Source organism: Pristis pectinata, chromosome 16 (assembly GCF_009764475.1).
Source record: "Pristis pectinata isolate sPriPec2 chromosome 16, sPriPec2.1.pri, whole genome shotgun sequence".
NCBI lineage: Eukaryota > Metazoa > Chordata > Chondrichthyes > Rhinopristiformes > Pristidae > Pristis > Pristis pectinata.
This window is the reverse complement of record NC_067420.1, coordinates 24,342,898-24,356,677: the sequence shown is the minus strand read 5'-3', so window position 1 is coordinate 24,356,677 and position 13,780 is coordinate 24,342,898. Positions and strand designations below refer to the sequence as shown.

The window sequence follows — 13,780 nt, the reverse complement described above, 5'->3', positions numbered from 1 at the left end:
AATGCTCTGGAATGTAAACTAAATGCTCTCACTTTCTCCTTTTTTGTTTAAAGTCCTATCTGCCACTTTGGTTACTTGATTTGCTAGGACCCCCATCCCAACATGGTTTAAGTAGAGCAAGTACCAATGGTACATCTCTCCCTTTCCCATGTTCTTAAACCTCTGTCCAATTAATTGAAAACCATGCCACCCACATCACTGTTTTGCTCACAGCTTTAACCTGATTTATCCCTATTCTATTTTACACATGACTTGGGTATTCTTTCAGAGTTTTTACTTGGGAGGTTCTTTGTTTTAATTTTTACCCTTACCTTCTCTAATACTCTCAGTTCTATCTATAGTGCTGATATGGTCAATGAAAACTGGATTCTCCCACCACAAGTTCTCCACAAGTTGTAAGGTAACAACCTCAACCATGTGACAGAACAGGGAATGACTTGAAAATCTGCCTGTAAATGAAAGAAACATATTGTTTCCCTGATTATGCAATCCAATACATGGTTCTTCTACCAACACTACAATCTTCCTTAGTGTAATGGTTTTAAATTAATAAACAAATTTTAAAAGCAATAATTAAATTGCACTATTATAGGCATTAGCTTAGATGCTGAATTTTTCCTGCTTGCTTAACATGTGCTGTTAACTATACAAGGTCCTATGTAGTTAAATTGGGATCAATGGGTGTTAGAGGATTGGCATCATAATCTATTGTCATGTGTAACCATTGCACCAAAATGGTAAATGGGTGACTCACTGTAAATATGCATTGGTCACAACATTAAAACCAAACTACAGGTGCAATAGAGCTGAATTTTGCAGCTCATATTTAATCAACATAATATTTAATGTGATGTGGGTATGAGGTTGGTTTAACAGTTACCTCATTCTTAACCCTTCTGCTCTTCCACATATAATGACGATCTTACTTTTCTTCCTATGGTGTTCACTGAATTAGATGCTCAACACCTCCTTTAAATTGTTTCTATACGCAAGAATTCCTGTTCTGTTTAAATCAGCTGATCCTTCCTTCTTTAAATTGCAACTCGATCGAGCAATTTCTCTGGAAGTACTATTAGCAGCGTTAATTCCCTACTGCTCAAGATGCTACTCTCATTCTTAGTCTCAATACCCTGTTGAAATTGTTCATCAGAAAACTGTACATTTCTGAGAAATGTAATTTGCAAAGAATTCAGCACCTGCTTGACAAGTTCTTTGGTATGCTATGCTTTCAATATTAACTTCTCCAGATACCAACCACATTTGACTGTGGATGGAATCTTGTGATAACCATTCTTTCTACTACTTTTAATTGGGCTAACCTCTTAAAATTTGTTATTTATTTTAAGACTGATTAAATAAGCAACTAAAGTTATTATTTTGTTGATATAACTTCTGAGCTGGTATCATTCTTAAGGCTACACATCCAATCTTAGATGAGGAAGATATTTAATCTTGTTAATTTTAAAACCATTCAAATATTTAGAAAGACCATAAATGGAGTTGATTAAATATTAGCTGCAAAATTCAGCTCTATTGAACTAGTGATTTGGTTTTAATGTAGTGACCAATGCATTGACATATTTACAGGAGTCACTCATGGTTACACATGTCAACTATAGGCAGATTATGATGCCAATCCTCAATCTGTTTAATTACATCTGCACAATTTATAATCCCTATTTTACACATCACTTACATGTCCCTTCAAAACCTATTTTGTTCCTAATGAAAACAAGGTTAACTATATAAATTCTGTATAATATGGAATCCCCGATCCTAGAATCATTCTTATTTCTCTTTCCTAAACACTCTCTTTAATGGGACAACGATAGGTACCCAAGAATATAAATTGTAGATCCCAACTACCCAATTTTTGCAGTTAATCTGTCAAAGGTTTGAATAAAATTCATCAACCTTGAGGTGGATCCTGTATGACCTCAGTTTAGTTGGTAACACATGCCTCTCTGCAAGTTGACTGTGTATTCAATTACCATTCTGAAATTTCAGCACAAAATTCAAGCTGACAATTCAGTGCAGCATAGGAGGAGTACTGGAGATGGTGATGAGGAAAGTTAAGGTGTGGGATCATATCCATGCATGAACAATTAGGGCCAGAGTTACTGGGAGAATACTCAGATGAATTATTCAAGAACACCTGGCTGGAAACTTATTACGTATTACACTTTCTTTCAGCATTATGTAATGTATGATCAAATTTTCCATAAACCAAGTAATGATAACAACTACTTCCGGGCTGACTTATATCACTTAGAACATTCTTCTAGGTACTTCCTGCAATGAATCACCCATGAAGTCTCATATCAGGGCTGCAAAAGTTCCACGTGCAATGTTTCTTTTGGAACGCTGCAGAGGAACTCTTGACCATATTGTTCCAGGAGTTGTTGGCAACATCCAGGACAACATAATTTTACCATCACAGCTGAGGAAAAGTCATCAACTTTAAAGTTTTAACTCTTTCCTTCTCTTCACAGACGCTGACTGACCTGCTGTGTTTCCTGTATTCCCTCTTATTTCAGATTTCCAATATTTATGGGATTTTAGCTTTTGGTTTACAGGTGCCTGACTGTCAGCCCTGCAAGGTAGATGAACTGCTTAGCCAAATCTTTCCCTCCTCCCACAATGCTTTAGACCCCACCCCTGTTATCCAGGCTGAACCCTAACCCCATGATCTCTCGCCGCCAAAACCATAAAGGACATCAAGGCCAGAAAGCAGCAACATCTAGTTACACACCAAGGGAATTATCTCCAGCAAAAAGATGGTGGCATTCAGTGACACTACCATTTCCAGTCATATTAGAAATGATTAAGCAATACCCTTATCAATCACTCCAGGGTAACCACCGTTGTAAGTGCGACTGATTTTACATCAGAGTTCTTGCAGTTTACAGTCACTTTAAAATTGACTATAAATAAGCCCTGTTTGCTTTGGTCTTTGCTGAAAAATGCACTGCTGGTCTTATCATACCACATCTCCAACCCATTGGCTAGCACACACTTATCAATAGATATTGACTACAAAGTAGATGAGACTGGAACAAGAGCTGAACCCTCAGCCACGCATTGCACCTTCCCACCTGTTCAGGCAACACCACTGCACACTTGTAACGCATAATGTTTCACTTCCTCCTAACTGCTCTGTTATTCGTAACATTGGGTGCAAAGAAATAAGATAACAAAATTAGCAAATATGCATAGCAAATAAACAAGAGGTAATGCAAGGAAACTCCTAATATTTGTATCTGACACTAGATGGTGCTGCACTGTTAAAAACCATTCAGCATCTAAACCTATACATGGTTCTTCAAACCAAAAATGCAACCTTCCTTGCTGTAAAGGTTTTAAATTAGTGAACAAACTAATCAATAAATAAACTGCATAGGCAGCAGCAGTCCAAAAGTGGCTACTCACACCAGTTCAAGGGCAAATAGGTAATAAAGATGGGCCTTATTGGTAAAGCCCATATCCCATGAATGCATTAAAGCAAAAATCCATGTCATTTTTATGACAATAATGCACAATTTAAAGTTCAATTAGTTTCCCTCAGGCCTAACAGAAGGATCAGGGTGGGCCAAAAATCTATTGTATTATTCAATTGGGGATATAGGATGTAAAGATTAGGCTAAGACATGACACTGGAGCTTTTTTTAAAGCAGCATTTCAATTATTAGGCAATAATTAAATATTACTAAACTGACTGAATAGGAAAATAAATTTATTAATCTCATGAAAGATAGGAAAAATGTCTCAGTTAATATATCTGCTCAAGAAGATGTCACTTTTTTTATTAACCCATTTTAAAGAGTAATGCTGGGATCTTTCACTTCTCAAAGCATGGCAGTGGAATCAGAAATAATCATTTATCTATTCCTCCTTAACTGATCATTGTGATGGACTGTGCCAGCATTCTCTGTGCATCACAAAATTCCACATAGCCTAATTGCCAATGGTCAAAGAACACTAAATTGCCTTCATTTTCATATCATTGTAAATCACATGAGTTATATTTGGGATATCCACATCTCCCACATATCTGTGACATCTGGCTGTGGACAAGGTGGGGTTGAGGGAGAATGTTTGAACTCTTTGCTCCAATACTACTCCCAAACGGCCACTCTTAATTCAATGCCAATAAATTGGGAACTTTTCAGGACCCAACCTTTGTTTGGGCAAGATACACTGTTCTGATATATTCCAAATGTAGTTATAAAGGGAGTCTGCTGAAATTGTTGTACAAGGATTTTTAGAAAGCTCTTGTTTAGTTGAAAAGTATCATCATATTTTGTTGAAATTCAAATGATGTACAGTAATTGGAGTTGAATTAAATTGCTAGATAGAAAAGGCTAACATTTAAAAGGAGACCTAGGTAATGTGGAAAAGGTGACAGAAAAATGTTTACTGCCAAGTAAATAAAGTAAAGCCTTCTCAGTATATGTTGTGACAGATCCCTCTCCCAAAATGGAATATGGGAAATTTTAAAAGAAAAAAAAAGCACTTTTTGTGCTCATCCCAAACCAATCTACACCTATTTCATAATATGTCTCTCTTTCTTTAAAAATACATAGAAGTATTGGACTCAATATTTTTGCTAGTAATAAGTTGCAAGTATACAAGAAAATAGAAAGGAGGAACGAATTGCTTCTCAGGGAGCTGGCATGGGCCCAATGAACTGAATGGCTGTTCTATGTTGTTACGTGTATGAAGTACATGTTGATTTGTTCTTGCTTCTACTGTCCGGTGTGTGAAATAACTGAGCTAAATTCCAAAGTTACTGATATTTTAAAACAGCTACCCTTAGTCTTTGGACCAACCATTAATTGGACTATTCAACAAACTTCAAAGTTCTGTGTCAATTTCCATTCATTGAATACCTGTAGTTTTCCAGTGACAGCAAGTAAATCTTCTTAACCTTTTTTCCCATTTCAATCAGGTCTCACTAAATTAAATAATATTAGCAGTGGGCTCTCAAGCTCAATACCACTCATGCATGTCAACACGTTGAGTGCTTAATCCTAACAATTGAAATAACTCAAAGTGCATACCATAGCAAAGCCAGGTATGATGACAATCCTGAGCTCGAGTTAGCTATCGCTTTAATTTTCTCTCCCACTCTTACTCTGACCTGTCTTCAACCTATATTACTCCAACACTACCCAGCAAAATCTCCCACCGAGGGATTTTGCAATCCTGGACACCTCATTGAGTTTAACAATTTCAGGTAAAACCCCCTTCTCCCCCGCAGATGTAGCTGTACATTTGTTTCAAATCATTACTTTTCAATTTATCTCTGTATCATTTTCTTCCAACTGCTAGTTTTTAAAAGTTACCGTTGCCATGACAACTTTGGTCTGCACCATATCACAGTCGTTCATCCGTTGTCTCCATCTCAGCCTCTCTGCAACTTAAAACATACTTCACCTCTCACTTTTCCAGTTCAAACGAGGTGGTTTTGACCTGAAACATTGACCCCTCTCACCCCCATATGCTTCCTGAGCTGCTCAGTAAATCCAGCGTTCTGTTTCTATTTCTGATTTCCAGCACTTGCTTTTTCTGGGCTCTGAGTAACAGGCAGCTCCTTTCTATTAAGACTGCATTGCAAATACAAACATTGACTGATTTCCAAGCACTATAATGGTCTTGTATATTAATTATTTTTAAAACCAGTAAATGTTTTGAATTAAAAATCTATTATAAGTAACTCCTATCAGCTTATCATATTCTATATGTAGACCAACAGGAAACTTTAATGTGTGTCACAATTTCAGAGTCATTGAGTCAGGTCGTAGAGCACAGAAGTGGCCTTTCATCCCAACACATCCATGCCTACCTTTTTGACCATCTACACTGATCCCTTTTGCCCACATTAGAACCATATCCTTCTATGCCTTGCCAGCTGTCTAAATGCCTCTTAAATGTAGTAATTGTATCTGATTCCACCACCTCCTCTGGCAGCGAGTTCCAGATATCAACCTGTGTAAAATCACTTACCCCTCATATCCCCTTTAAAACTCACCTCAAATCTATGCTCTCTTGTTTTATATACCGTAGATGCATACATTTCCACTATACATATTGATAGATAGAAAAGAGTAATATACAAGACTCTTAAAATTCTTCCACAACGTTAACGAGCTTATAGTTCCCCTCCATCTCATCCTCGCCGTGAAACCTCCACATCAGTTCTTCTCAGTATTGCCACAGTTGCCCACTTCAGAGTATTTCAATCTTCACAATTCTGGATATGCATAATTTTTTGTATGAATCAATCCGGAACTAATCTTTTAGCAGTCCAAACCCAAGCCCCTTGTTTTTTAAGCCTGTAGTAATGCCTTCTTCAGTAAACAGTATTCAGGATTTATCAATTCTATTTTGCACTGAACTTTATATTTCCTCACCTAGCCCCTTTCATCCTCTGCCTTTTAAGAGGAATTGTCCAATTGGCTGAATATTTTCCAAACATGTAATCTGCATAATTAGATGTAAAAAGATGATCTGCATAAATCTGCAAACTAATTAAAAAATAATGACTTGCTTTCTCAATAACTACATTGGTATAATTTGGGGAAATATCTAACCATCAGCTATGCATCGTAAAGAACCAGACCGTGACGATTATTGATGCACAAGGTGTTATACATTCTGCAATTCATCAATAACTTTACAATTCAACAGAACCAAAACGTGACAGAAAAGCTTCTCTGATATAAACTGCAATGGAAATTCAGTAGTCAAAAGGTCAAAGAAGGCACCTCTACAATGCAATGGAAATTTAAAGATCTACAATTGCTGAAATGGGTTGAACATGCAATGAGTTTAACATACAATGAGTTTATATTAGCGTCATTGGCACGAAGTAAACCACCTCAAGGATACCGTTTGTCTTTTACGTCTACCTGTATTTTCATTCAAAAGATGAGAATTAACATTGAAAACCTTGATGTGTTTTGGAAAATATAAAATTTTTAAAAAACCACGAAGTGAATGAAGGTTACCACGTAGCAAAGCTGTAGCTTCAAGGTACATACACATTAATGCATAAAGGTCAGCACATATTGAAATGAAAATTTAACACTACAAACCACATTTTATTCCACCGAACCCATCAACTGTTAATCTAGGCAGCATGCAGGCACTAGACTATCAGAGTGACACACTTTCTAGTTTTGTCAATACTTGACAATGATATTGAATCCTAAGAGCATGAAATAGACCAGGATGCCAATTTTAAGACCAATGTATAGAAGTTTGTATAGTTTTGGAAATTTGTGTAGTTTTATATTAGTTTGAGTTTGAAACAAATTAACAAAATAGGAATTCTAGCATTAACCAAGCTTTAGTATCCTCCACTTATTCCAACTGGTTATTAGATCATATTAAAGAAAATACTCCACATGTTTGTATTGACATGCATATCTTTTAAAAAAAAGACAGTTGGGCGAGTTAAGACAATAGTATGCAGAATAATCCAAGCACGAAACCAGAAATCCAGTACGTGGCTCATACATGTCAAATTATAACACAATTATAATATTAATACAAATACAAGGGTGTCAGCAATACCTTCCAAATGATCTATTTATTTTAGTGAATGCAAGAAGCCAAAATTCAACATCTAATGGAAAACCTAAGTCACTCATTCAAAGGCCACTTTCATTGTTTGCAACATGTTTTCTTGCACAGTTTCAGCAAATAAAAATCTATGATGGATATAATGTGACAATTTATTCATGTGTGAGAAATTAGCAAGTATTTCCCCACCATGGAATCAGTTAGGTGTCTTTTGTATGCTGTGTGCATCATAAATTGACACAAAAGAAATTGCATTTGGGAAGACAGCTTGTGACGTAGTTTGGGTTGTATGAAATCCCTCCCTATCCCTCTACACTGTCAGCATGGAAATTTATGACATGGGAGGGAGCTTTTCTCACAGTCACTGGAAGTGCAGAACTTTTAGGTAGTTTAACAATAAACGAGCCATCATCTGAATTGAATCAGAAGACGCAAACACAAATGATTCTCCATTAGGGGAAGCATACTGTCCAGTCTGTGGAAATCAAATGCTCTTTAACAACTGAATGATTTGGCTCCCATGAGGGACATTAACCAGAATTGATAGCAGCCTAATTTACATTGACTACCCAAGTAATCATTATGGACTACACGGGTTTCCCATTGTGTTTCTGTTGGCTGAGTTTTTAAAGAGTTTATTCCACAGCATTGATTTTCCTTGTATTTTATGAGAATAGTTTGAAGGACTCTGTCAAAAACTTTGGTCTCTTTCTGTGTAGCAGTTAGCATAACGCTATTACAGTGCCAGCAACCCCGGTTCAAATCCCACGCTGTCTGTAAGGAGGCAGCTGAGGACTGACATATTTGTGATGGAGTGGGAGGGGGAGATGAAGTGACTAGCAATGGGGAGATGCAGATTACGGATGGAACGCAGGTGTTCCGCGAAACGGTCACCTAGTCTGCGTTTGGTCTCGCCAACGTAGAGGAGGCCTCTGTCCATAACCACGATCTGCATCTCCACATCGCCAGTTGCTTTACCTCCCCCTCCCACTTCATCACAGATACGTCAGTCCTCGGCCTCCTCCAGTGCCAGGAGAATTCCAAGTGCAAACTGGAGGAACAGCACCTCATTTTTCATCTTGGAACCTTGCAACCTAATGGCATGAACATTGAATTCTCCCACTTTATGTAATCCCCACACCAATCCTGCCATGCCCCTTCTTTTCCCTATTCTCTTTCCACCCCCTTTTTTCCCTCTTTACCTTTGACCCATCCCCCGGTGGATCTGCTCTCCCCTCCTGCCCCGCACCTGCCTATCACTATTCCCACCCTGCCTCCCCTCTTTTGTCCACCTATCACTGCTCTGCTTTTCCCTCCTATATATTGGGCTTCCCCTTTTCCTATCTTCATCCTGAAGAAGGGTCCTGACCCAAAACATTGACCGCCTGCTTTTCTCCACTGATGCTGCCTGGCCTGCTGACTTCCTCCAGCATCATCGTGTTTTTCATCTAGATTCCAGCATCTGCAGTCCCTTGTTTCTCAAGTCATTGATTTGGTCTGTTTGGCCAGTTCAGAGTCTAAAAACTGCTTTCACAAGAATGTTCATGAGCAATAAACATATACTTGAAGGTAATTAACCAAACTCTGATCGCTCCCTCCTCCAAGCCAAGTTAGATGTTAGATTTCTGGGTCCATGTATTTTACATAAGCAACAAAGCTCATCTTAGAAATAAGTAGCACCTGTCTCTATATTAATATAAAAATAAATAAAAATTTGATTATTTATTAAATAATCAACCCCCAAAGTTGGACTATAAGTGAACCACTGCAGTGAACTATTCAAATTAGTCTGAAGTCACTTCTGTACAAGTTGTCAATGCTGTTACTCATTAAATGGGGCCATCTTGTACATTAATCCTGGGTCCTTTTTCCAGGACAAACACTATTCAAAATGTACATCTATGGATTTTGCAGATAGTGTAAAATATACTTCAGATTCCACCTTTACCAGCTTAAATTTACAGCAGGAAACAACAATCAACACATCAAGCTGTGAACAACAGTAAAAGAGGACATGCAAGACACCAGTAAAAATAAAAAAAATTGCTTTGTACTCAAAAACATGGCAGTGATAGGGTTACAGATTCCAGTGCATGCACAGGTAATGTATCAGTAAGTAAAGCCCTTCAGAATCGCACTGCATTATAGTTACTTGATTTCATTCTTAAAACTCCCCCTGCTAAATGCAAATCAGAAATCTTATTTTTATGCGAAACATTTCTGTGTAGTGATCTCCAGTTAAGGGGACCCAAGATCAGATTGTGGCCAGTTGTGTTACCTACAAATAGGTTCATTATCCACAATAAATTATTTCAGAGTACCTTTTGAACTTATGGAATGATTGCACTAAATATATTTTGCTTACCTCCTCCAGCTGACTATGGACATGTTGGACTATTAAGTCAATGGCCACCATGTTCCCTCCTCCTTAAGATAAAGCCAATAGATACAGCATTAAGTGCAAGGACAATGAAGGCATTGTGTTTTCAAAAGCAATCTTTGTCACTTTCCCAAAACTGCTTTTGACTGAAAGCTATATGCTCTGCACAGCCACAATACAGTGTATTCAAAGCCTCAAGTTGGTTTTTAACTGGTTAACAAGTAACATGCATTTTAACTTATTATATAATTAGACCTATATTATGTGGATGCAATTACCTCAGATGATTCACTATATGGGAAGAGTTTCACATAGGAATGGGGTAAAACCATTATATTAGTGCAATAATAACAATTTGTATTTATATGGCACCTTTGGCATAGCAAAGCATCCCACAATACTTCACAATACTGGTATCAAACAAAGCCTCAAAGCTGATGCCCAAAAGCTTAATCAAAAGTACTAGGTATTAAGGTGTCTTTCAGGAGGAAAGAGATTGGATGGAATGCCAGAAGTTAGAACCATGACAGCTGAAGCTATGGTACCATTAGTAGATTAATTTGGAGATGATCTGGAGGTCAGATTTGGAAGATGACTGATATCTTGGAGGGTAATAGAAAAAAAGATTGCAGGAAGGCAAGGAGCAAATGACAGAAAGATTTGAAGAGGTGAGAATCTTAAAAGGGATGTTATTTAAACCAGGGAGTGGGAGGGAAATGGTACTGTGCAATAAAGACACTAGTGGCTGGGTTTTGATGCTCCTAGGTTTATATGGATAATAAAAAAGAGAAAGGGTCAAGCCTAGATAACGGAAGTGTGGGTAAGGGTTTCAGCAGCAGATTATATGGAGGCAGAACTTCACAGGTTTACTTTGTTTGTATGAAATTACTCTCTCCATTTTAACAAAGCTAAAGATGAACATTGCAAGTTAGGACTCAAGCAGAAGAGTTTCTAAATAACTCCAATTTACAGAATAGAATGATGATGGCTATCCCGGAGCATCTTCAAACAGCAGGACCCCACTTGTGCCTCATTCATCCCTTTATTGCCTCCAGATGTAAGGGATGGATGAGGTACAAGTGGGATCAGGCAACATTATAGAGCCACAAATAAGCAGTCTTAAGGTTCACATTGATATGTGATTCAACAAGTCAAACTTAACAGCAATATTGAAGGCAGGCAGATTTAATTTTGGAAAGTAAATCAGGGATAGAGGTGAAATTGGACAAGAATCATGATTTATAATCACATGATTGTAGCTGTCAAAATACTCTAAATGCAACATTTACTTGAAATATGTCGATAATGAACAAGCATTCCCACCATTGGAAAATGTCTGCAACTCACGTTTGCCATTAACTATTTAGTATAGATCAAAATGTATTGAACAAAATAGATCAATATTGACCAAAAAGTATTGCTGAAGGCCAAATATACATTAGTGGCTTTACTTACATTTATCAAGTTTCCGTAGATTTTGCTAAATTCAATCCATTTAAAAAGGTTGTTGCAAGTGGATGTGAACTGACATAAATTGAGAATGAATTTTGCCATTTCTCCATGCATTTAAAATAGGAACATTCAATAACTGCACAGAGAGCAACAATTAAAAGCTTTTCGTAAAATGATCTCAGACCTCGAATTGATCTTTTGCTCCGGTTTTAATGATACAGGTGAATACCCTCTAACATATTCTTGACTAGAAAATTGTTATTCCAGATTCTTGACAACTTCCCCAATACTGAAAATTAAATTGGATGCAAACCAAATACAACATACAGGAAAATAAATAAAATGTGCTGTTCCCATAATAAAAAAGGGACGTATCATGGTTTATTCAATTATTCTGTAATCATCACTGGGGTTTTCAGGAGGTAGCAGAAATGCAGATTGGAGGATCACTTAGCCACATGTCTGATCTTCAGGTCTGCATGGCACAGCTCCCATCCAGAAGCACAAACTGCTAAATTTACCCTATAATCCAACAGCAGTGGCTCTCAAAAACAAAATAAACAAACAAGTCATTTTGAATTTGGGGTTAACCTTTACAATTTGACATTGAACGAGATTTTAGTTTGGCCTGGTGTTTTACTTTAACACACATACAAACAAAATTCTTCCTCATATTTGAATTGGCTTGCCTGTAGAAAGCAGAGGGTTGCCTCACAGGTGGATAGGGTAGTTAAGAAAGCTTATGGGACGTTAGCATTCATAAGTCGTGGGATCGAGTTTAAGAGCCGTGAGGTAATGATGCAGCTCTACAAAACTCTGGTTAGGCTATGCTTAAGGTACTGTGTCCAGTTCTGGTTGCCTCATTATAGGAAGGATGTGGAAGCATTGGAAAGGGTGCAGAGGAGATTTACCAGGCTGCTGCCTGGTTTAGAGAGTATGCATTATGAGGAGAGACTAAGGAAGCTAGGGCTTTACTCTTTGTAGAGGAGGAGGATGAGAGGAGACATGATAGAGGTGTACAAAATATTAAGAGGAATAGATAGAGTAGACAGCCAGTGCCAATGCTCAATACAAGAGGGTGGGAAGTTCAAGGGAGATATCGGAGGGAGGTTTTTTTACCCAGAGAGTGGTTAGGTATGGAATGTGTTGCCTGGGGTGGTGGTGGAGGCAGGTACATTGGTCAAATTCAAGAGTTTGCTAGATAAGCATATGGCGGAATTTAAAATAGAGGGATATGTGGGAGGAAGGGCTTAGATAGCCTTAGGCGAGGTTTAAAGGTCGGCACAACATTGTGGGCCAAAGGGCCTGTATGGTGCTGTACTGTTCTATGAATTCTATATACACCTTTCCTCAGGTAGTTCTAGTCTGGACTTCATTAGGTAGCAAAGTGAAGTTCAATTTAAAAAGGACTACACTCTTCCTGTTGACTAGAGTCAGGTTTTAAATATTTTAAAGGAAGAGTTCTGGAGAAAATACTCCTACCTCATTGCACTTCAAAACTTTCAGAAACCCTTTCCTGGGTTTTCCCAAGCTATGCCTTCAATGTGTTCATCCTTCACCAATCAGATAGTTATTTAAATATGAGAATTACTAATAACATCAAGATGAATTAATATAACAGTTGATACTTGCAATGTACAGTTGCTGGATATTTACCTTCTGCAGTATTACTGGATCAATATGGTAATCTTCCTATTACTTTAATTGTTCCCTTAAGGCTACTGCTTTAAGTCTAGATAATTAATTTTATTGCTCATGACCACACATCAAAAATTCTTAATCCTGCTCCAGTCCCTGTCCTCCACCAGCCTACTTCTTATTCTCCATCTTTCCTGCTCCACAATCATCAACCACTTGTTCCACCATGCTCTGCCTCAAAGCTTCCTAAATACCCTTTACTTAGACAATGACGTTGGCCTCCCTAACATCCCAGCCTTTCCTTCTCACTATCTAACATTTGGTAAAGTGATTTGTGACGTCACTATGTGTACAGCAACAACCTTTTTCAATGTTCTCATGTTGGTAAAGGAGATGATTTCCAACAGAGTATTATCAAAATCATTGTCAGTTTAACACCAGCATTAACCCACTTATTTTAAGTCTGTTAACACAGATAAAATAATACCAGAGAGTAGAACAAAGGAAGCCTGAATGAGATAGTGGACATCAACTATTTACTTGTAAATGGAAGAGGTCAACACACCAGGATTGTTAAAATATCATTCAAATATGGCTAATGGCATTCCTGAGTGATTAACTGAATTAGTATTTAATTTTATATGCTTTGAAAAGTGTATGGGCAGTTTTTAAACCAACATTAAAGAGGTTAATACATTAAAAAAAATTACATCTGTTAGGTTT

At 37.5% G+C, this 13,780-nt stretch overlaps 1 protein-coding gene across 4 annotated transcripts in view; it reads right to left on the bottom strand.

Moving 5' to 3' along the window:
- LOC127578788 (uridine-cytidine kinase-like 1) overlaps nucleotides 1-13,780 on the bottom strand; it is a 98,760-nt gene that overhangs the window by 31,192 nt on the left and 53,788 nt on the right. For all 4 annotated transcript variants that reach the window (XM_052031237.1, XM_052031236.1, XM_052031239.1 and 1 more), the window contains exon 7: nucleotides 9,953-10,014. In XM_052031237.1, coding sequence (XP_051887197.1) covers nucleotides 9,953-10,014 — 62 coding nt within the window. The remainder of the gene's footprint in view (nucleotides 1-9,952; nucleotides 10,015-13,780) is intronic.